We start from the raw sequence: 24,432 nt of genomic DNA, 5'->3' as shown, positions 1-24,432 counted from the left end.
ATATTTCCAACCAGGAAAATCACAGCTGGGGGGGCACCCAGGCTCTTTGGGATGATTCCAGGGGAAAGCTGATTATTTGTCATTTTTTAATTAATGACTGAATTAATTAACTAAGATTCTGCCTCATTTCCGAATGGATTTAAGCTGGCTTAAGGAAAGACCTATGATTCTGTGAGGCTTGTTTTTTTCATTTCTCAGTTTGTTTTACTAAAGATAATAAATCAGGGCAGAGGAGATTAAGGGGAGACTAGTGAACCAAGCTAGTCTGCTGCGGTATCTCCTGTTGTGTTGCATCCTTGGGAAAATCAGATGAATAGCATCCTCTCTGAGGTCTCTACCTGGAGCCCAACCCTCTCAACCCAGGGGGAAGTCAGAGCAGACTGCAGACCTCAGGGACCAGTTATTCCTACATCACCGAGGGTGGGGCGGTTACAGGCGTCATGGAGAGGGTCCTATAGCTGGCATCGTCATCAGCCAACACCCTCCCGGAGAGCCGGAAGCTCGTCCTCTGAAGCCACGCCCATCACACCCATCCCAGGTGCAGGGCAACGGGCAGCAGCACGTGGAGAAGGCCCTGAAGCTCTTCGCCCAGCTCATCAACAACAAGGTGTTCCTGCTGACCTTCATCCGCACCCTGGAGCTGCAGCGCAGCTTCTCCATGCGGGACCGCGGCAACGTGGCCTCACTCATCATGACCGGCCTGCAGGGCCGCCTGGAGTACGCCACCGACGTCCTCAAGCAGCTGCTCTCCGACCTCATCGATAAGAACCTGGAGAACAAGAACCACCCCAAGCTGCTTCTCCGGAGGTCTGACCTGCGCCAGGGGCGGGGAGGCATCTAAACAGGGACGTCCGGGGTCGGGGGGCAGGGCTGGTTAGTGTGGGTCCCACGAGAAGGCGCCCCCACCCAGGAAGGCCTGTGTCCCTGCAGCTCCCAGTGCAGAGTCTCATCTTGCTTCAGTCCGGGTGGCTGTGCCGTGTCTGCAGGTGCTGAGCGTGATGCAGGAGCACAGGCCCCAGAGCATCTGAGCTTGAACCCCGGCTCTGCTACCTGCTAGTCGTGTGATCTTGGGCCAGTGATGTGGCCACTCTGCTGTTTAGTTTCCTCGTGAACAAAATGGCACTAATAATACCTGTCTTGAAGTCTCCCTCCCCATGCATCCTGAGTTTCACTGTCCAACACAGTAGCACATGTGACCATTAATTTAAAAGAAAATGTGAAATTCAGTTCCTCCATTGCACTAACTGCATCCCAAATGCTCAGTGGCCGCCATATTGGAAGCACAGATAGAGGCCATTCCCATCATAGCAGGGGCTCTGTTGGACAGCACCCAGCTGGAGATACGGTGTGGCCTCTCCCATCAGTGCCCGGCTTCCTGGATCTGAATCACCAGCATCCACCACCACTCCCTCCTCGGTTGCCATTTTCCTGGCAGGGAGGAGGGTCAGAGACCTTGGCCATCCATCCCCGAGCCTACCCTCTCTGGGGGCCCTGGGGAGCCCAGCACAGCTTTGGAGCTCAGCTGGCAGCAGGGCTTGGAATGTGCCACCTCTATTTCACTGCCTTCTCGGCAGCCTTCTCCTTGCAAGATCTCAGGCTTCCAGACCCCATGTGGGGTGAGGAGGTAGAAAGAATAGCTTTGTTTTATGAGTACAGAGCCCCCATTCTGCCAATCTGAGCATTAGAAACTCTCATTAAGAACTGTTGTATTTAAATTAGAGCTAATCTCAGGCACAATGCAGGGAGAGGGTGCTGGGAGGGGCCAGGGAGAGAGCCACAATTTCTCCTGCCATTGTCACTCTCTCCCAGGCCCGCATTGCTGAGCAGCCCTGGCAAATGCCTGGGATTTACGGCAACCGGAGGGTATTATTTGCACCACGTGCAGCGAGTTAAAATACCCCTCCGGCATCCCCATCACTGCGGGTCTGTCACAGCCACTTCGTTCCTTCGCAGGTCCCCAGATCTGCAGCCTGGGATGATGGGGGTGGGGCAGGACGAAGGGGCGGTGCTTACAGAGGCAGATCCCCTGTCAGCTAAACACTTGCACACACTGCTCTTTACCTGAGGGTCTGGGATCCACGACCCCGCAGGACAGTGATGACAGCGAGCAGGTATATGCACTATTCTTAGCACTTTACATACATTAATTCATTCAACCTTGACAACAACCCTGTGGGATAGATGATGATGATGATGATGATGATGATGGTTATTATTATTATCATCCCCATTTAGAGATGGGGAAACTGAACCCAGAGAGACGAAATGACTTACTCAAGATCACACAGGCCAGTACGCAGCAGAGTCAGGATTTGAACCCAGGCAGTCTGACTCTGTTTGGAGGGGAAGGTACCAGGGACCTTGTGGACATGCAGATATTCAGACATGCAGGAAATCCCAAAGGGACACAGAAACTCCATCACCCTGAGGCTGGAAGAGGGTAAGAGGATGGTATTCTTGGTCCCTGTGTCTGCAGACCCATGGCACCACTCCATTTTTGCTGGAAATTGAGGTCCAGAAAGAAGCCTCTAGCCCAAGGTCTCGCTTCTCATTACTGGTAGCGTTGGGACAGGACACAGTGTCCTGGCCCCCAGCCCTGGCTTCTTTCATGCCCTTGTTCTCTTGAACCCTGGTCCACACAACAACCTAGGCACACCCCCACCCTTAGACCCCTCCATAAAGGACTGCCCTTATCCCTTCTGCCTCCCCAGGACAGAGTCCGTGGCTGAGAAGATGCTGACCAATTGGTTTGCCTTCCTCCTGCACAAGTTCCTGAAGGTGAGCCTGGGAGTGAGACAGGAACTGGGAGTTGAGAGCAAGATGGGGAGCTGCCCCTCTGAGCCTGGCCATCAGGGCTGCATGGGGACCCCCCCTTAGGAACAGAAACCTACCTGGCTGGGTGCCCCAAAGCCAAGCGGGCCTAGAAATAGGGTCGGGAGAGGGAGGGAAGGAGGCTGGTACCCCGCCACCTACGCCCTGCGTCCGCCCACAGGAGTGTGCGGGGGAGCCGCTCTTCATGCTGTACTGCGCCATCAAGCAGCAGATGGAGAAGGGCCCCATCGATGCCATCACGGGCGAGGCCCGCTACTCCCTGAGCGAGGACAAGCTCATCCGGCAGCAGATCGACTACAAGACCCTGGTGAGGAGGCAGGAAGCCCAGGGGACAGCACGGACCTCCTGCCTCTAATCTGTGCTCTGCCTTCTCACCACAAAGCCAGTTTGAGGGGTCAATAAACAGGCTGGGAGGCCGGCCTGGGGGCCAGTCCAGGGGGCATGCCAAGTGTCCCAAGGGCGGACACACAGGCCTGGGCCCCTCCTCTCCTATCACATTGGGTGGGCCTAAAGAGCTTGCATCGCCTGCGTTTACCCTAGATCACTCAGCATTAGCTGTGGGGAAATTAGCATGACGGGGAAGAAGTCTGCTGATCTCTAATATAGAGGCTTCGGGGAAGTGGGAGGCCAGCCCTTGCAACACCTGGAGGCACCCCTGATCCCCCAGGACGTCTCCACCCAGGATGACAGCCTCCCCTAAGCCATCAGGGGCTAGAAAGTAGAATCCTGTCTCTCTGAGAAAGAGAGGTGGGCAGAAGGACTCAAGCTGTCATTGGCAGATGTCTGGAAGGTGAGAGAAACTGAGACACAGACAGAGGGACACCCGTTTCTCCTGTGAGGAGGGGGAGCCTGGGTAAGAGAAGGCTCCAGGGCCTCACGCCCTCTCCCCCAAATGGCTCCTTCAACTCGCATCCTGTCCCTCTTCCATCGCCACCTGTAGATCCTGAACTGCGTCAACCCTGACAACGAGAACAGTCCGGAGATCCCAGTGAAGGTGTTGAACTGTGACACCATCACGCAGGTCAAAGAGAAGATTCTCGATGCCGTGTACAAGAACGTGCCCTACTCCCAGCGGCCGAGGGCTGTTGACATGGACTTGGGTAGGAAACCTGGCCTTGGAGTGTGAGGGCAACTTCCAGGAGGGCATTTGGGCTATGGCAGGGGTGTGGGGGGGAAGCCCTGCCCCGCAGACAGCCCCTCGTCAGGGCATGACTGGGTCCCGTCCAGGTGAGGGGTCAGGTGAAATGCGTGCCTGAAACACTGCCCACTCAGATGTGGCCACCTCTGGGGAGGCCCATGCTTTTGCCAGCATTGACACCCCCGGAGCCCCAGACGCCTGAAACACTGTCATTGCACCAGCTTGAGGGAGCCGGGGTTGCCAGGCCCCTAGAGGACCCCACGACTGGGCAGTCCCGGCCCCCGCCCCTCACACTGCTCCTGCACCACCCCTCCACCCAGAGTGGCGTCAAGGCCGGATTGCCCGGGTCGTGCTGCAGGACGAGGACATCACCACCAAGATCGAGGGTGACTGGAAGCGGCTCAACACGCTGATGCACTATCAGGTGAGGGCAGGGGTTTGCGTCAGGGACCCCTGCCCTCCCAGAATGCCCCCTCCTTCTAAGGTTTGCTCTAAGGCCCTCAAAGCCCTAAAAGGGTTCTCTTCTCTCCCCTCTCCACCTCCTGCCTGAGTCTAGAGCAGTGATTCTCAGCCACAGCTGCTGATTAGAATTACTGGGGGAAGCTGTCGAAAACACGAGTGTCCAGACTCACCCTGAGAAACTGACTGAACTGGTGTGGGGTTGGGCTGGACACTCCTATCCTGTACAGAGTGTAGCTCTTCGCCCGCAGAAACATGGCATCTTTCACAGACAGCTGCATAGTCTCCTGCTGCTTTCTCTTTGCTTTCTTACTAACGCGGCTTACACGTCTCACCTGCAACGAAGCAGGGACTTGGGTCTTATATTCTGCCACTTACTAGCTGGTGTCCCTGGGGAAGTTGCTTAAGCTCTCATTCTTCTCATCTCTAAAATGGAGTTAATGGTGATCCCTGCCCCATAAAGTTGTGAGGAATGGATTGAATATAGTAGGTAGAGTGTTTAGCACACAGGCAGACACACTGAATGGAACAGTCAAAAAAAAAAAAATTTCAGCAAAAGAACAAAAGATCCCGAGAGGTATCTACTCTCACCCCCCCTTGCTTCTCATGGTAACCACTCACAGCTGGGGGTCTCTGTAAGATTAAGCACCGGTAGGCTGGTTGGGATTCGAAAAACATACTAAAATAGAAGCTGGAGATGAGCGACAGTGAGGGAAATTAAACCAACCAGAGGAAGCGCCTTGGGCAGCAGGACCCTGTGGGATTGCCTGGTTAATAACATCATCCTCTGTCCCTGCCTCACATGGGGAGGGTGCGGAGGGGCTGGCAGGCTGGGTTCTTAAGCACTGAGTTGCCAACCACCAGGAGGCTGGGGGTCCTAACAGCCAGCAGGACCTGCCTGGGAGCCTCTTGGGGCACAGAGGAAAGAGAGGGGCACTGGGGAAACCCCAAAATGCTCCCTTCCAGGCTCCATCCCCCTTACTGGCCTGAATTTCCCATGCTGACACTCTGCCTGGACCCCCTCCCTAAATGGAGTAAGTGTGGTATAGTGGGCAGAGAAAAGAATTTGTGAGTTCTATTTAAACCCCTGCTTCCCCATTCACTGGTGATGTGACTTTAATCTCCCTAAACCTTGGGTTCCTCATCAGTGAATGGAGATATGACCCCAAATTGTGAAGGTGGTTGGAAGTACAAGAAACCACAGGTGAGGTATACCAGGATGTATATACCACTCCATAGTAGCTATAATCACTCTGTTGATGCCACCCCAGCCCCCAACCCCACTTCACACTGGGCTTCGTAGAACAGTTTTAATGAACCAACTAGAACCGAAGAAGAAAGTGCAAAAGAAATGAGCATTATGCCCCCAAATTGTTAGTTTCTCCAGGGCAGGAATGGGGCCGCTCTCCTGTCTTTGGTGCTCTAATGCTTGTTACTGGTCTGTCTGTCCTATGACTCCCAATCAGAAGAATGGAATATTCTGTTCTAACAGTGCTCATCTTACAAAGCACTTTGAATTCCCCGATGTCATTTATCATTCATGTATTCATTCATTCCTCAAATATTTACCGAGTTTTACTTTGTGCAAGGCTCTTCCCACACGCTAGCCCTGAGTGACAGGGGACAAGAGGGATTATTCTTCCCTTTGGGAGACAATGATGATGATGATGTTCATAGTAGCAACAGTAATACCAGCAGTTACTGAGTGTCACTGGGCGCCAGGCACCACTGCTCCCAGCCTCTACGTGTCCTAATGCCTTTAATCCTCGCAACAAACCTAGACTCGATTATTATCCCCTTTGACACATGAGACAACTGAGGTGCAGAGAGGTTAAGTGACTTTCCCGAAGTCATGTAGCTACGAAGTGCAGAGGCAAGGTCAGACCCAGCCAGGCATCTTGCCCACGGGTTTGCATCACCTGTTGGTCAAGAGAAAGACTGGAGACTAAGGACAAGGGAGATTTAGTGATGAGACCTGGAATTCAGTTGAACTGTGGTCATTCCAGTCACCTTGTGAATCTCCCTTTAGGTGACGACAAGCCATAAATGATAACATAATCTGTTCTCCCTGGGAGAATAAACCCTTGCTCCTGCCAGGCTTTCGTGTATCATTTCAATTGCAAAGAGAGTTCCTGAAAGTCCTAGGTGGGGAGTTCCTCCTCCTTTTTTTTTTTTTTTTTTTTTTTTTTTCGGTACGCGGGCCTCTCACTGCTGTGGCCTCTCCCATTGCGGAGCACAGGTGGCTCCGGACACGCAGGCTCAGCAGCCATGGCTCACGGGCCCAGCTGCTCTGCAACATGTAGGATCCTCCCGGATCGGGGCACGAACCCGTGTCCCCTGCATCGGCAGGTGGACTCTCAACCACTGCGCCGCCAGGGGAGCCACCCCCTCCTTTATAGACCTAGTGCTGATGGTACAAGCTGCCTGCAGTCTGGGGAGCCGCCCCAACTGGGAAGTAACTACGCATTGGCAACTGTGAAGAGCCCTGGACCCTGCAGCTTTATGCCATCAAGTCAAAGCGTCAACCTCTTGTTACCCTCCCAGGAGTCAAAGGTCCTTGGAGCCCCTACAGGAGAAAAATCTGCATAATCTTAATTAACAAAGAGATTTTTAAAAACTTCCCGGGTTCCCGCAGATTTATAGGGAGGGTGAAATTAAACACCACTACTAAAACTGGCTATCGGGGAATCTCGTTAGTGCGAATGGTCACTTACAGTTTGACTTCCCAACATTTAATTTTTTTTTTGGTGGGAGAGAGGGACTGACAATTTAAGACCCAGAAAGATGGTTTTACGACTGGTGCAGCCATAAATCAAACTTATAAAGTTCATAAAAATTGTTAAAGTAAAAAATGGTTTAATAGGAATGTTTTATGGCCCATAACATTATTATAGCTGTTTTACTCCCTCTGCATTAGGGGTTTAATTGGATCGCCACAATTCTGGGGATTCTCTGTTTTTATTGGATGGAGGGTAACCTTAAATGAAAATGGCCCCAAATGTCTTCAATATGGCTCCTCATTTATCAGCCCTTTCCCTGCAGGCTGGGTGCTGAGCCTGGGCAACCTCACAGGTTACAGGCAAGACACCTTCTTTCTTGCTGACTCCCCAAGAGCAGCTGTCTTGTGGTGAAGCCCCTCAAGGTGACTGGGCCATTATAGGACCCAGGCCAGAAAGAAATCAGAACCAAAAGGGAAAATGGGCTTCAGACCAGTGTGTCTTGAAATAAAATCCCAAATTAGGATGCAATGAGGAGAACATGTGCTCTGGAGCCTGACAGTCCGGGCGACAAATTTTGGCTCTATCGTGTGTTAGCTGTGCGAACTTGAAGGTGTCGTTTAGCTTCTCAATGCTTCAGTTCCTCATCTCTAAGATGGGGATAGTTGTATGTAACTCACAGAGCTCAAGGCAGGCTGGGCTACACTAGCTCCCTCTAATAGAAATACAGTGCAAGCCACACGTATAACTTTACATTTTTTACTAGTCACATTTAAAAAGTAAAAATAAGCAGATGAATGTAATGTTAATGTTTTATTTAACACAACTGAACTAAAATAATTGTCATTTGAATATGTAATCAATATGAACATTATTATACTTTTATTCATCCTAAGTCATTGAAATCCAGTGTGTATTGTACATTTATAGCGTACCTGAGCTCAGACACTTACAGGGCATCTCCCTTTGGACTGATTGGATTGCAAGAGCCCAATAGCCACAGGTGGCAAGTAGCTACCATATTGAAAAGCAGGAATTGTTATTTGTAGCATTTCTGATCTCCTTACGCTCTACCTAAACCCATTCCATAGCTTTCTAGAAGTACTTGACAGTTTTATTCCCCAAGATACCAACATTCCCCTGAACTGTATCTCTCATACCCTTCTCAGGTATCAGACAGATCGGTGGTGGCTCTGGTCCCCAAACAGACCTCCTCCTACAACATCCCTGCCTCTGCCAGCATCTCCCGGACGTCCATCAGCAGATACGGTGAGGACCAGAAAGGTAGCCTGGGCAGCCAGTGGAGTCTTCTGTGACCCCCAGGGGCTACTCACCGTCCCTTCTGACAGCAGGAGCCCCGTGCTGCTGCCAGCCTGCAGTCAAAGGCTTCCCTTTCTCCCTGGACCAGTCATCCTCGGAGCAGCCTGTCTCCTCAGAGCTGTGGCAGCAGGTGGTACCCGGCACCTCTCCTTTGATAGCCCAGGTCTGATGAAGGAGTTTGAAGGGCCCACACCCAGGGAGGCTCTTGGATGGGGGTGTTCACATAACCCAGTCCCAGTTTATGCTATCGTCCTGACTGAATTATTAACAGTGCCCCCTTTAGCTCTCAGTCATGTCCCAATTTGGGCAGTCAATTGGCCATCCTAGCCCTTCCACCCCTGAGGAGTGCTAGGGCCCCCAGTGCCCTCTGGGCAATGAGGTTGTGGTGTTTCACTCTCTCTGACTCTGTTTCCTCTGGTTCTGTATAGCACTAGGCTTTGGGCTGTCCAGCTAAAGGACACCTCAGGACTGAAGCTGGCAGCTCCAAAAGGGGCTCAGATAATTCTATATTCTGGGCCCCAAGTAAGAAGGAGCTCGTCGACTCCCGAGAGGGGGCATTTCCACTCACAGCCCTTAGGATCCAGACTTTTATTAAAGCCTCTATGAGAATATCTGGTTGACATTTTCCCTATTGATTGTTCTTTGCTGGAAGCATCCGGGAATGAGGGACTCCCAAATTCCCAAGGGCCACTCCAGCTCACAGAATTTCTAGGTCCTCTTTTGACAAAAAGATTTCAGGCTGTTCTCATGCCAACCAAGGATCGATAAAATAACCCACCAAATATGAAACCCCAAGGGTCCCCTTCCAATTGAAACTGGTTTATTCTGAGTGAGTGCAGCAGGTGGGCAGGGATTCTAGAAGGATTCTACAAGCCAGGATGATGCAATTAGTCGCTCACAGGCCTCCGCTGCCCCCTTCTCCTCAGACTCCTCCTTCAGGTACACAGGCAGTCCCGACAGCCTGCGGTCTCGGGCCCCCATGATCACCCCAGACCTGGAGAGTGGGGTCAAGGTGTGGCATCTGGTGAAGAACCACGACCATGGGGACCAGAAGGAGGGTGACCGGGGCAGCAAAATGGTGTCCGAGATCTACCTGACCCGGCTATTGGCCACCAAGGTAATTCCTGCCCTGCCCAGCCCAGGGAAGGCCTCCTCAGAGGTGTGTCCTACCCTCCACCCAGCCCACAGCATAGGAAGGACAGCATGGAGTCTGTCCTTCAAGGTAACACATTTGGACAAGGAGGTCCAGGTCTGGGGCAGGCTTCCCAGGAGATCAGGCCACTGCTGTTCTCTACCCTTTGGCAAAAATCACAATGACATCTTTCCTCCTAGCTCACCCTATAGGACCGCCATTACTCCTCAGAGGATCAACGGTCTCACCTCAGGCCCCTACACCCCTTAGGAAATCATTGGGGTTTTTTATTGGTATTAGATGGACAGATATGCCAGCTTCCTCCATCAGTGTCTTTTCTACCCACTTTCTGGCCACAGTGGGAGGAAAAGCGTGAAGGCCTGGTCCTTCTGGTATCCAAGAGAAGGCTTCCCTTTCCCCATCCCATCTCATCTAACCCCAGATGCTCATGGAAGCGAGGCAGCAGCAGTGCTGGAAGCTATGATCTAAAGCTGTGTTCTAGCCTCCCTGGCAGAGAAAAGGTTGCCTATATATGCGTAGCAATCATCCAGCCCGTATTTGCCAGTACTGTCCCCCACTGACCCCACAAAAATGTGGCTGAAATTCTAATACAGTGGCCATCTCAGATTTGCTCCCTGAAGTGCCTCAGAAATACACCATCAGACCATGCGTCTCAAATTTTGCTTTGCCTAATATGCTAATAAGAGACCAATAAAGAGACACCAAAAGGTCGGACATTTTACTGACCTTCAGAGGTGATTTTTGAACGAGCAAACTGTGGGCCCCAGGCCCAGCCTTGTCCCTGCCCCAGGTACCCTCCAAGGCCCTGCGATCAGGGCTGTGTCTCAGTGTTCTTGGACCTGGACCCTTCACCCAGTCCCCACTCCAGACACTGCTTATCCCTGGCCACTAACATGGTGGGCCCTTCACACCTTCCTGTGAGACCCTCTGCAGTCCTGCCCTGTTCCCGCTGGAAGGGTCCAGCCCTCCATTTTGTTCTTTAGACACCCTCTCGTACCAGCCTGTGCCCTTCATTCCCCGTTGGAAGCCTGGGCTCAGAGCATTTGCTGTCTTCAGTCAGACTCCCCACACCCACACCCGCCTGCCACGGACACAAGCAGAAATGTGGCATGTGGCCGCAGGTTGGAGGAGGTTCTGGCCAGGAATCTGCAGCCCATTCAGTCCCTCCCACCTGCCTAACACCCACCCCCACCCCCACTCCCACCACACTCTGCACAGCCTGGCATTGCAGACAAATCTCCATGGCAGGATCGGTCCAAGGCACCATCTGGTCTGCCCACCTGCTGCCCGTCCCCCTCCCCCACCTCATACTTTCCCACCACCCCTCCGCCAGGGCACGCTGCAGAAGTTCGTGGATGACTTGTTTGAGACCTTGTTCAGCACCGTGCACCGGGGCAGCGCTCTCCCCCTGGCCATCAAGTACATGTTCGATTTCCTGGATGAGCAGGCGGACAGACACAGCATCCACGACACAGATGTGCGGCACACCTGGAAGAGCAACTGGTAACCCCCTGGGGAGCCCAGGGAGAGCTGCAGCCTGGCGAGGCTGCAAGCTGCGGGGCGTGAGAACTAGCAGGGACCAGGGAGATGGGCGGAGGCTGTTCTCTGCTGTGGCTGAGTAATCCAAGGCTCCTGGGACAAACATATGCTCCGCAGAGCAGATGTGGTCCCCAGGCGTCAAGTGGGCCCTGCCGGGCATAGAGCCTGGCACCAGGACAGAGCTCTGCCCTTCCAGGCTCAGAGCCTTCTCCGGGACGTGCCTCGTCCTCCCTAACTTCTTAGGAAAGGGAGCTGGAGGAACCTACACAAAGAGCCACGTCTGAGACCTAGCAGCAGAGCTTCACAGACAGGCATTGTGGGACATTCTAAGCACGGCAGAACCTAAGGCGCTTCCTGAAATGGGGAAGCCCTGAATTAAACTTAGACCCTGGGGAAGTTGGCCAGTGCTGGGAGAGAGCTTGCACCTGCTGTAGACTTGAGCCCACCAACTACGAGGTTGTCATTGCAAACGTGATCCCTTAAGGCCAAGTGATTACCCCGGCGCCGTGGCTTTCAGGAAGCAGCAGGCAGGACGTCCTGCAGGCATGACTGTCTCCCCTAAGGTAACCTCCACAGCCAACCCCAGCACTGGGAGAAACAGCTCCTGCGGGCTCTTCACGCAAGCCGTTTCTCTCCTGGGTTTTGAACCTGGACCATAGACCACACTGAAGACCGACTTTCAGGTCACAAAAGGCCTGGCCAAGAGCCGGAGTAAAAGCCTTCCTTCAGGAAAAGAGCACAGAGAGAGGAGAGAGGGGGTCCAGGCATTTGGGTTGGGCAGGCAGCCCACACAGCTGTCTGGAGTCAGCCATCTCCTCGGAAAACAGAGCCGGCACAGATGGGCCCCGGCTGTTATTTGGGAATCAAAAGTCCTAGCAACCAGCAAAACACTTTGGAAAAACCCAACCCCGAACCCCACATATTCCTTCTTTTCCGGGGTGTTGTGGTTGCCAAGCACTCCAAAGTCTGTAGCTTTGATCACAGTGGAGTGAAATGAAGAGGCTCTGGTGGTCGTGGGGTGAGGAGCCTCCGTGTGCATGTCACTGGGACAGGCCTTTCATTCATCTGCATTCCCAGGGCCGGGGCCATGGCTGTTCCCTTTGCTTAGGTGGATCCTCAGTCCAGCGCTGGGAGTGGCAATTTCAAGGGAATCAAGAGAACGTCCTGGATTATCCCCATCTCTGTGCCCTTTGTTTCTGGCCAGGCCCAAGTCATACCCTGGAGAGCAGACTCTGGAGCTGTGGTGGGGAGAGCCCCCTTAGCCAGACCTCAGGTCCCTAATGTCCCAGGAAAGACTATTAGAAGCTTCCAAAGCTGCCGGGCGAAGGGGAGGTAGAAGAGAGGAGTCACCTCTCAGCCCAGGCCACTCCCTCCAGGTTAAGAAAAGTGAGTGATCCCGTTGCATTTGGAAGGATAAGCAGAAATCATAATGGAAGGACTTGGAGTGGGCACAGCTGATCTTTCCCAAGACTTGGCACGAACTGAGACATTTGGGAAAGTTTGGGGTCCAGGAGAATCAAGAGAAAATGAAGGAGACGGGGGAGGTAGGTTGGATGGCTGAAACATCTCAGGCCCGAAGGACAAGCCGGGGACAGGGCTTATTCCACAGAGGATCCAAAAGAGTTAAGGGCCTGAAGGCAGCTGGAGGAAAGGGCCAAGTTGGAAAAGGCAGCAGAAACAGCAGCTGTTCTGGTTTTGAAGGGGAGTAAATGGGCTTATCCTCCTTATGGCCTAAGGAGCAGAGAAAAAGCATTCTCCTCCGGTTATAAATTTCCCAAGTTGCAGAAAGAACTCTCCTAACGACTGATCAGTTCCTCTTGGGGTGGGAAAAACTCGGAGTCCTAGTGAGTCATTCTCAGCGTGCCAACAATGGCCTCCTCTTCTTCCTCTGCCCCTGACCAGATCCGAGACGGCCCCGGGGAGAGTCGTGAAAGAGCTGCCCCCAGGGGAGCCCATTCCTCAGCCCAGCCAGTCCGGGCCAGCCCTGGAAAGCGGCTGGGCAGCCGGGCTGGGTGGGGAGCACAGGTGGCGCCCTTTGTGCCCACTCGGAGCCCGTGCTGGAGCTGCCACTGCATCCTTCTGGATAATGGCCACAGGCATTGGGAAGGGACTCTGGGAGCCTGGGGGCTTTGTTTGAACCTCTGGGAAAACTGTGCAGCCCTCTGTACTTGGGCTTCCCTGGGGACACAGAGGCCTTTGGAAAAGACCTCCATGAGGGAACGAAGCCACCCACGCCCACCTCTCAGTTGTTAGAGAACAGGGTCAGCACCCCATTAGGGCGCAATAGTGCCTCTCCTTTTCTCCCAGCATCAGTAACAGCTTAGCCTAAATTGGCAGCCCAGGCTGGACCAGTTTTCTGTGACTTCATTCTCTTGCCCTTCGAGAGAGAATTGTGGGGGAGGGAGGAATGTTAGTGAACAGCATGGGGCACGGCCAAGGTACAGCCCTGAGACTCTGCTCTGCTGTCTCCTACAGCCTCCCTCTGCGCTTCTGGGTGAACGTGATCAAGAACCCCCAGTTTGTCTTTGACATCCACAAGGGCAGCATCACGGACGCCTGCCTCTCTGTGGTGGCCCAGACCTTCATGGACTCTTGCTCAACATCAGAGCACCGGCTGGGCAAGGACTCCCCTTCCAACAAGCTGCTCTATGCCAAGGACATCCCCAGCTACAAGAGCTGGGTGGAAAGGTCAGTAGCGCCCTCAGGACCGGCCCGTGGCCCCGAATGCCTGCTGCATTCCTTCCTCTGGGCTTCACTGACCCAGGACTCAAAACCATGTTTGTGGTGCCTTTGGGACCTCATGATCACCTTTTTCTCTCTTGTCCAAAGTTCCTGCTGGGGGAAGAAAGGGAAGCTTTGTACCCTTCAGGTCAGCTCATTAGCATTCTAATTACCATTTACTGAGCACATGCTAAGCACCCAGCACTGTGATAAAGATGTCGTATGTATCACCTCACTAAAGTATCCAGCAGAGTGGTAAAGTAGGTTTTATTATCATCCCCATTTTACTGAGGAGGAAACTGAAACACAGAGAGGCAAGATAACTTACCCAAGGTCACACAGCTAGCAGGTAGCAGAGCTGGAATTTGAATACAAGGAGTCTGGTCAGAGTCTGGGCTTTTAACTACCCTGGAAAGTTAGTAGTTAGGGAGAACCAGTCTCCAGGCCCCAACCTTAGGGAAAACCAGCCTCCAGGCCCCAACCTCAGCTTGAGGGAAGAGGCCAGAGGAAGCTTCGTCAGAAGAGAAGTAGGGAAGCAGGAGCAGTCGGGGACAACTGTGGTCTCAAGGGCTCTGGGGCCAGGGTAGGTATAGGCAGTCTTTGCTGAGTCCCCACCAAGGAGCCTGTCCTCTGTATGGCAGATACTACGCAGACATCGCCAAGCTCCCCGCCATCAGTGACCAGGACATGAACGCCTACCTCGCCGAGCAATCCCGCCTGCACGCCGTGGAGTTCAACATGCTGAGCGCCCTCAATGAGATCTACTCCTACGTCAGCAAGTACAGCGAAGAGGTGAGTCAGGGCCCCGGGAAGGACGCACTCCGGGGGCAAAGCAGGTTAAACAAACAGCAGGGCTCCATCCTTTAATAACAGCAACGGAGGGTAATTCAGAAAACACATTCACGGAGTCAAAAAGTCATCACCGTGCTTTTAGAAGGCAACCTATCCTCTCCTGATTCATTCAGTGCTTTCTTACACCTTCCACTGTCTTGCCTTCATTGTTCATGCAATACGTAACACCTTTATTTAATAATGTAATTGTTGGGCTTCCCTGGTGGTGCAGTGGTTGAGAGTCCGCCTGCCGATGCAGGGGACATGGGTTCGTGCCCCGGTCCGGGAACATCCCACATGCCGCGGAGCAGCTGGGCCCGTGAGCCATGGCCGCTGAGCCTGCGCGTCCGGAGCCTGTGTTCCGCAACGGGAGAGGCCGAAACAGTGAGAGGCCCGCGTACCGCAAAGAAAAAAAAAAAAAAAAAGTTAAAAAAAAAAATAATGTAATTGTTTTTCAGTTCAAAGTGTACGATTAATTTCATCCATTCTTAAACAATGAATCACACTCTTCTTTGCAGTTGGGCAGATGCTGTCAGTTACATTTCAGACAGACAGGTGGACGTGACTAGATACTGAAGAGGACAGCTCCAGAGAATTCATAAGTCATGCATTAGCACTGTACCTGAACATAATCGTAGTAATAATAATAGCTAACACATAGCACTTGCTATATGCTAAATGTCGTTTTAAATACTTTAGATAGGTACATACACATACATACATTCAATTAATCATTTACATTATTTACGGTTATATTCATTAGGGCAGAATGGAAAGGCAGATAGAAGGATATAGGATTCTGGAAAATGGCCTCTTCCATGCTGAGTCTGCCCCCCCACTTTGCTTTTGTTCCTCAGCTCATTGGGGCACTCCAGCAGGACGAGCAGGCCCGGCGACAGCGGCTGGCATACAAGGTGGAACAGCTCATAAACGCCATGTCCATTGAGAGCTGAGCGATGGAGTCTCTTGTTCCTGGGAAGAGGGACCCGTGAAAGCTGTCACACTGGGCATCTCAGAAGGAAGGACAAGTGAAGGGGATCAGGCCCCAGCGCTTGCTGTCCCCTGAGACCCCCTCCCGGGGAGAGGGGAGGACCCCTCTCCCCACGCCAGCCAAGTTCCGTCACAGCCTGTTCCTGCAGGGAGAGACCGGGGGTGTCATCCGCCCCATCTCCCCGCGGCGAGGACGAGAGGGACGCCAGGACCCAGAGGAGGTGGCTCTTTAAGCTGAGAGGCACGACTGAGCGCGGCTCTGCCTCTGTGACTGCTGCTTTGCATGAAAACTCGTTCAGTGTATATTGGGGAAATAATGAGAACTTTATTTAATTTTTTTTAAGAAAAAGGAAAACCAGAAATAAAACAAAACAAAAAGCTTCCCTGTTCATCCCGTCCAACTTTCGTTTAATTCTGATTTCTGTCCCCCTTCCTTCTTTGGCCCCTGTCCCTCCTTCCTCGTATAACTCCTGGTTCCCAATGCCGGAAAAAGCCTACAGAGAGATGCTGAGAGAAAGCAGAGGGAAAAATGATTGTTTCCTTAACTTCGGAATTGTTGTTTTAAAAAAGTGAGGAGGAGAAGAATGAGCACAAGTTGGCACCAAACACTTCGCAAAAAGAGAGGCCAGTGAAACCTGAAATTATCCCGGCAGCCGTAAGAGGTGGGGAAGGACTCACTAGCCTTTGCACAAATGGCGAAGCCGTCGAGCGGCTCCACCTGGCTGACTGGAAACAGCTTTACATACGCACACCTGTGTATTCTCATCTCCAGAGGACATATGTGTCTGTAGAGTACCAGTGCTTTTTGCTACTGTTCGGTGGTTTTGTTTTATTTAATCCCAAACCTCCACAAATGAGGAGCTGATTTTGGTACTTTTCCTTTGGGTTTCCCTAAAGTTACTACCAGAAGTGGGGCAGAGGTGGGCCTCTCCGAGACCAGAGGCCTGGCCTCCCCGAGGATGCTGGGCAGCTCTGCCTTACATCCGTCGCTGTCATAAACCAGGCACCCTGGGGAAAGGCCTTGGAGGCGCGTGGGCCAGGCCTCCAGGAGATTCCGTTTGAGAGCTGACCTGGGGATGTGGGTGTTTGGCTTCGGATTCTGCTCCAATCCGCCAGTGGTTTCTTGCAATTAAGAAGAAAACAAAACTCAAACACTGTTTACAGCAAGCAATACTTGAAGAGCATAGGTTCGAGAAGCTGCAGTATTTATTGTTGTGCTTTCTGTCTTTTATTCTCTCATGCCTAGAGAGGGGAGACAGCCCTTCGCTCATATGCGGAAGCTCCTGATCGTCTGTCTGAGCACTGGCCTCGGTAGAGATGACTGTAGCATCCCCATGTTATGTCTTCTTCGGCCTCTCTTTCTGTCTCTCATGTCCTTATGAGTTTGAAGGACAAGTGGGCAGCTTCTCTCTCTCCTGCTGACACCTAAATCCGTGGATGACCCTCCGTCCTGAGTGTAGTTTCCAAATAAAGAGACCAAAGTTCCACACCCTGGTCCTGAGGCCCCATGGAAGGCAGTGGGAGGCATCTAGAGGAAGACACCTCCGCTGGTGCAGGACCCTAGTGACCAGACAGCCACCGGCGTTTCTGGGCCTCCCACCCTGGCAAGAATCCAGCCAGCTCCAACTTCTCCGCAGGCAGCGTCGGAGTGAGCGTGAAGGAGGACAAGAGAAAGGCAAAGGGGTGGGAAGGGAGGCAGCAGGAGAGGACCAGCCCACCCTTCCCACCTTCTACTTTACAAGGGGCTGCAATGCTGGGAATCGGGTCCAGCCACCCCCAGCGATACCAGACCAGGGTCATTTCCTCTGTAATTAACTCTGGGCCCTGGCTTCTCTGTGCCCTGATTTACCTCCAAACACTTCCAATTTCCAAAAGCTCTGCTGACCACATTGGATTGCCAGGAAAGGGCCGGGGGGAGGGGTAGCTCTGAGGGCTGGCTTCCATCGCTGGGGTGTGGCTTTGCATCACTGTGCTAACCACACAGCAGACGTTGCCCGGTCCTGGCCTCAGCTCCAGTTTCTTGCCTGAATGCAGCCGACAAATGGGAGAAGAAAAGCATTCAGCAAAATACTCAGGAAACTCGCTGTTTTCATTATAATTCACAACCAGCCATGTGAAGGCCACTTTCTTCTGATAATCCACTTCTGTTAACGTGTCTCTGGGCCCTATTAATAGCCTGAAAGAAATACTAATGACTGGCCTTCTGCACTAAGCCAAAGTGTTTGCCCTTCATATACCCAAAGCTTACCAGCTCAGAGCCCATGATTTATGGAGATGAAAGGCGAGGAGATAACGGCAAGAGGAACGTGAGCAGGGGACTCTGTGCTGCCCACAGAAAAGTGCAGCCCACCCTCCTTTTACTTCCGAGCTCTGAATGAAGGTTTTCTGATCACACCACTGCTCAGACTGGCATCCTGGGCTCTGCCCCACCAAGAAGTAAAAGTTAGACATCTCAACTGCGACCTGTAGGCATCTACCCGGGTGTCTCCCAGCAGCTACTTTTGGTGACCATTCACCACCCCTGGGGATGCTTCCTTGAAGGTTTTGGAGGAGTGGGAGAATGATGGAGGCATGGCTGCTTGGACAGTGGAGAGGAGAGGCGCCAGAGCTGGCCTGAGAAGCTTGACCACATTTCTCAGGATTCCATGAGAGAGCTGGGGAATGTGGGCTGGCAAAGGTTGTGGCACAGGGGCATCCCTAAGGAAGGAATTAAGAGAAAGGAAAACTCGACTGGACTCAAGTCAGACCATGAGGGTGAAAGGATGGAGAGCATTGCTTGGCTTTGGGTCACCGAGAGTGCATGCCCTGTGGGAAGGGAGGGGAGGGAGTTAATTGGCCTCTGTCCTCACTGTTATCCAATGTGATGTGAAGATATTTTGACCTTGTGTAAGGGATAAGTATTAAAGTCACGTTCCCTCCCCCACATGAAGTCATCCGTCTTGGAGGGAGGCAGAGAGGGACTTCTCTCTCTCGAAGGTTGATCCAGCTCCATTTTGTTTCACTGGTCTGCACAAGAGACAATCTTCTGGAAAACGGAAAGGAAAAGCACCCCAGAAATGTGCTTGGCAAGACAGAGGGTGCTCACACACAAGACAGAGATGGACAAGCTGTCCATCTTGGTGGAGTGAGTCCCTCCAGCTGGCCTGCTGCTGCCTACCGCCCAGCAAGGGCTCAGGTGCTTCTGTGCTTGCCCTCCTACAGCTCTCCACAGCCCATCTCTCAGAACCATTCCTGATCCACTACTGGCAGAGAGCTCCCCCTCCTTGAAACGTTCAGTCATTAGAAGCACGGATCCACTGGGAACCTCACTCGCGGGAGGGAGCTGTTTTCTGTATTCATTCATTCAGAGAACATTCCTGCGTAACACTGTTTGCTAGGCCCTGCTCCAGGTGCTAAGAAACAGCAACAAACAAGACCAAGAAGGGCCTTCTTCTAGCAAACTGACGTTCTTCGGGCTGCTGGTTCCTGCCACCAACTTAGCCCGCATAGCTCACCTCCCAGACCTGCAGAGGGCACAAGTTTTGTAGAAAAGGGAGCCAGAGGAAGCAAGAAAGCCGACCAACCCAGCTGCCTTACCTCGTTCTGGGGACAGTCCCGAGAGCCATGAGAGCCCTTCTCATTCCCACTGCCGCTGTCTCTTCTGGGGGTACTTCCTCTGCTGCTTGAGCTCCTGGCCTCCCTTTATTTCTACCAAACGAGGACAAGAAATAGCAGTGGAGGCCCCTGGCCCTGCTGAGCATGAAGCAGAAGCGACGGATGGGTGAGCTGGACTACAATGGTCTGGGCAGCACAAATTGAGAGTGTTTGAAAGCCACTGGCTGATCAGTCCCCAGGTGCATCCCAGTTGCCACACTGCCCCCATTACCCTGCAGCCAGTAGATACTGAGCGGGCAGCTGCCCTCGAGGAGGCCACTGTTCCCAGCCACGCTGTCCTGCCTGAGGTTCCTGGGCCCTGGCCGCGGGCAGGAAAGAACTGAGCCTCAGTGATGGGGGCTCTGTGGGTGAGAAAATGCAGAGGAGTTTAGTGGACACAGGGCTGTGGGAGCAGGTCCTCTGGGGGGACTTGGGAGGTGAAGTTCAGGGCCTTCTGGTGCCTTGTCTCAGGAACACGCTTTGAGAAGATGGCGGCCTCCTCTTCATCACCCCAGTCTCTGTTCCCTGTCCCTTTCCTTTCTTCTGGTTTCCCCAAGAGTGAAGTTTTAGCATCTGGGGGCTCCGTGATGCCAGGGATAAAAAATAAAGTTTCACCCTCGGTATTAGGGAGGACCTGGGGGCCAGGGCCTCAGCCCTGTCAGCAAACTGGAGATTCTGGGCCTTTCATGGACATGCCCATCGCATTCCCCTCACCCTAAAGGGACTCGGCCCTCTATCCTTTCTGCAGTGCAGCCTGTGCCTCCTGTCCTCACCTCAAGGAGATGGGAGGCATCGTCTGGATTTCAGTCAAGGCCCTGACTCAGGCCTCATGTGCTCTCTGCGTTGGCATTACAGGTGGAGAACATAATGGAACATAGTTCCCCCTACAGAGCAGATGTTCCCAAGTGTGTCAGGGAGGGAGGGACAAGCTCTTTGTACCACGAGACTAAGGACCTGAGCCCACCTGCCTCTCCCCTCAACTTCTCCTACCCAAACCCACTCTTCTTGACACACTGGAATCTGTATTATATATTTTTTTAAGAAAATAGAATGATAGCTGTCCAGTTTTGTTGTTTTTACAGGTGTTGTGGAATAAAAACTGTAAGAAAATTACGTATTTAAAATGTTCCAATAAACTGGGGTTTTTTTGTCATTCTAATATATTACTGTGTACCTATTGTAAATATGAAACACTCCTATTTTGCAAGCCAAGGACACAATTTGTACTGTTGTTATATATAAATAAAGTTTACTGGATTAAAAAAACCTTAAATCTTCAAATAAACCTGGTTGTTCAGTAGCGTATATGCAGAATAACATTTCCTGGGCATATTTAAGAAGCGGGTACTCGTGGGAAGATGAGCTAAGTTGTTTTGAGGGACTTCTAGAATTCTCTCTGGAGCCAGAGCTTATTAGTGTTCAGTTATCAGCGTCAACACACCAGCACTCACACACACACACACACACACACACACACACACACACACACACACACACACACACACGCTCTGGCTGTACCAATGGGTGAACACTGCCCCCTGGCCCCAAGACCCAGAACATCACTTTCTCCAACAACAGGCGGATAGTGTAGACTTTGGGTTGAGGTGCTTTCCTAAGGGTGAATTAGGTCTCAGAAGGAGGAGATCCACCTGCATTCCTTCCTGAAAATTACATTCATTTATTTGTATTAAAAATTTCAAGCACCTACCAGGGAATGGCATTGTGGTAAGTGCTGGGGGATGAAATAATAAATGAGAAAGACACAATTTTTGCCCTCATCAGCCTTTTAGGGTATGAAAATCATAAGGATTCTGGAAAAGGAATGTCTCAGCTGTGCCATGGAAGGGTTTTTTGGTTGTTTTTCTTTTATTCTCAGTTGAGGGATTAAGGGTGAATCGAGGGAAAGATGCCGGATACTGTGTGCTTTTAGATCCAGCCCAGGGGAGAGAAAAGGGTTGGACTGTGGCCTGGGGGATAAAAGCAGTTCAGGGCAGACATGGAGTCCAGAGGCAACGCATCCTAGAGGTAGGGAATTGATGTTTGGCCTGAGGATGCCATGTCCCTTTCCCCTTGCTGTACCTCCTTTTTTCTATTTTTCTTTCCCATGTCCCAAAGTGTGTGGGTGACACTTCCACTCTCGGCCGCTAAAGGAGCAAACGAGGATAATCTGTCAATCTGACATCTCAACGGAGCGTGCCGGGAAACCACCGATCTACCTCCATGACGTCAGAACTGTGTCTGGGCCCACAGCCTCAGACCCAGCACTCAGTGGAGGATCCTTAAGGATGAGATGCAGCCCTCGCCCTCAGAGGGCCTCTAATCTGATGGCAGAGATAGCCCCTGCCTTCAGGGTGCCGCTAGCCTGACAGGGGTGACACAGACCCTGCTCTCAAGGACAGCCCAATCTTACATGTCTTATACAGACAGCGCATGTAAGAATGGGGCCTGGGACTTGAAAACCACAGTCACGTAAACAACTGCATATTGATAAATCTAGTGCACACTAGAGTTGTAGAATTATTGTAGATTCAGAGAAATAATTCCTGTGAAGATATTTCAGGGCCTATTCTGCAGCCTCTGAGTTTATGGTGTTTGTGCGTACACACACACACACACACACACTCGTTCCCAGAGAGACTTGGAGAGATGCAAATGCTGGTCTTGAGGGTGAGAAAAATGCAAACACAACACCCTGAAGAGCCGGGAGAAGAGCACGTTGCCGAGGCCTGTGTGTAATTAGTACATCGTTTTCGATTGCACGGAGGTTTTGTTGTGAGTGCACTGGGCTGTTTTGCTAACATTAAACCATCCTCCGCTTCTCTTATAAATGCAGGCCTTGAGCACTGGAGGCACTCTGTTCCACCACAGTGATGAAGGTATAATCGTTCCTCAGCAGAAGCATTAACGTCGCCCTGGCAAGCTCCTGGAGGATTGGCAGTGTGAGACAGGAGCAGTTAGATGAGACCGGCCTCTGCCACTGCCTGCTGGGGACCCTGGGGTCAGCTGGGCTGGCACGCAGGGCCATATGGACTGCATGGAAAAGGCCATTTCTCTGCATGCAGTCCTTGTACCCCAGAGTTTCCCCAATCTTCTTTCCACCCCACCATCTCTCCCCTCAGTAACTTGATCTTGGGGCACCTCTGTTATTAAATATCTGCTGCAGGAACTACTATCCTCAGGGAAGGACGAAATTGGGGAGGAGGTGTCTGTCTATCCTGGTCACTGTTGTAGTCCCAAGACAGAACACACTGAGCACTGGGTAGGCCTATAGCAGATGCCGATGAGAATGTTCGGAATGAAAGAATGAATGAATGGATGTTGTGAACCACCTCCGTACTGCAAACACTGGAACATCCTCTCTTGTAGGCCTCTCAGTCTCATGTGATAGACATGTTCCATTTTTATAGTCTGAGATCAGAGAGGTTAAGGGATTTGCTTAAGGTCACACAGATACTCTGCTCTTTCCGCTGCACAACACTGCCTTCCATTAGCTCTAGAACCATTTAATACTTGAAAGTCTTCCCAGGAAGTGATCCTTCCTCTTGTAAAAAGCAAGTGCTATGAGAGCACTCTTCAGCATCCATTACTATTCACATCTGCTCAATACAATCCCTGTCTATCCATTACATGCAGTAGAATGACACTAGACTAGGCACTGTTAGACATACAAAGGAGAAAAAAAGCTAAGTCTTAAAGTTGCAGGTTTCTCAGATTTTACAATCTAATATCAACACTATTCATTATTCTAAGAGAGAAAGACTCATCCTTTTTCTTAGTGGGAATTAGATATCATTTTTACAAGTGCAAAATAATTTTTTTAATGATTTTTTTAATGTATTTATTTATATTTGTTTTTGCCTGTGTTGGGTCTTCGTTTCTATGCGAGGGCTTTCTCTAGTTGTGGCAAGCGGGGACCACTCTTCATCGCGGTGCGCGGGCCTCTCACTGTCGCGGCCTCTCTTGTTGTGGAGCACAGGCTCCAGACGCGCAGGCTCAGTAGTTGTGGCTCACGGGCCCAGTCGATCCGCAGTACGTGGGATCTTCCCAGCCCAGGACTCGAACCCATGTGCCCTGCATTAGCAGGCAGATTCTCAACCACTGTGCCACCAGGGAAGCCCAAGTGCAAAATAATTTTGCCAAACTGCAGCAGTAGGATTCTGAGAGAGCTGGGCTCTTCAGTTTGAGGGAAAACCTGCATGATAAGCCAAACAAGAGATTTTAGGGCAGTGGGTGCTGTTGGTGATCTGTGCTCGATCACGATGACACCATGCACTGCCAGACCTCCCTGCTCAGCAGGTGAGCTGAAAGGCAGGGGAGGCCCCTGCCTGGGTGTGTGTCGGCTGCTAGGAACTGGGAGCTAAATCTGCGGCCCACCAGTAGCCCATGTGCAGGACTTTCTGCAGTCTACTCATAATATTTATCTTATTCCTGGTTTTGCTTTATGTCTCTAATTCATTTACTTTTATTCCTCGCTCCCTCCTCTTTCCTAATTGCAAGTTTTCATGTATCCCTGGCTAAGAGCACAGGCCTTGGATTCAGATTGCCTGGGGTTAAATTCCATTCCCAAACTGTATGGCCTGAGGCAAGTTCCAAAACCTCTCTGTGTAACAATTTTCAAATCTATAAAATGGGTTTACTATATATTAAATAAGGGGTTTTGTAGAGGTTAAATAAGATAGTGTATATAATGAACTCCCTAAATATTACAATAGGTAAATGAGAGAGAGAGGGAATTAACCATACATCCTCCTTTTAACAGGCAGTCCAGCAGGACCTACAGGAGGAGATGAGGATCTCTAGCTGGCTGTGGGAAGAAGCTGAAATAATGCCCATAGGTTTCAGCAATAAAAGTTGGTGCCTGAGAGTTAAGTCCTTAGGAGACTAGGCATGGATGCTGGCCAAGGAAAATAGGAGGTGAATCAAGGCTTTACCCAGTGGAAGAACCAGCTATGAACCAGCTGGTAAATATGGTACAGGTAAACGCAAAGGAACAGACGGGAGTGGATCAAGCCAAATCTGCATGTGCTAGAACCACGGGCAGAGCCCGGTTGGCCGCAAGGTCAGGAGATGGCTTCCGGAAGGCCTGACCAGGACCTCGG

At 51.7% G+C, this 24,432-nt stretch overlaps 1 protein-coding gene across 3 annotated transcripts in view; it reads left to right on the top strand.

The window, feature by feature from the left end:
• PLXNA2 (plexin A2) overlaps positions 1 to 20,618 on the top strand; it is a 221,583-nt gene extending 200,965 nt beyond the window's left edge. For all 3 annotated transcript variants that reach the window (XM_027082880.1, XM_027082878.1, XM_027082879.1), the window contains 11 exons: positions 539 to 807; positions 2,712 to 2,778; positions 2,993 to 3,139; positions 3,773 to 3,932; positions 4,291 to 4,394; positions 8,316 to 8,415; positions 9,393 to 9,583; positions 10,953 to 11,122; positions 13,634 to 13,846; positions 14,521 to 14,671; positions 15,568 to 20,618. In XM_027082880.1, coding sequence (XP_026938681.1) covers positions 539 to 807; positions 2,712 to 2,778; positions 2,993 to 3,139; positions 3,773 to 3,932; positions 4,291 to 4,394; positions 8,316 to 8,415; positions 9,393 to 9,583; positions 10,953 to 11,122; positions 13,634 to 13,846; positions 14,521 to 14,671; positions 15,568 to 15,663 — 1,668 coding nt within the window. In that variant the 3' untranslated portion in view covers positions 15,664 to 20,618. The remainder of the gene's footprint in view (positions 1 to 538; positions 808 to 2,711; positions 2,779 to 2,992; positions 3,140 to 3,772; positions 3,933 to 4,290; positions 4,395 to 8,315; positions 8,416 to 9,392; positions 9,584 to 10,952; positions 11,123 to 13,633; positions 13,847 to 14,520; positions 14,672 to 15,567) is intronic.
• The last annotated feature ends 3,814 nt before the right edge of the window (positions 20,619 to 24,432 follow it).

The sequence above is a fragment of the Aethalodelphis obliquidens genome, unplaced genomic scaffold, assembly GCF_003676395.1.
Source record: "Aethalodelphis obliquidens isolate GAN/ISIS:26980383/991018 unplaced genomic scaffold, ASM367639v1 scaffold48, whole genome shotgun sequence".
NCBI classification, from domain to species: Eukaryota; Metazoa; Chordata; class Mammalia; order Artiodactyla; family Delphinidae; genus Aethalodelphis; species Aethalodelphis obliquidens.
The sequence above is the reverse complement of the archived record's forward strand: the minus strand, read 5'-3'. Positions and strand labels throughout refer to the sequence as shown.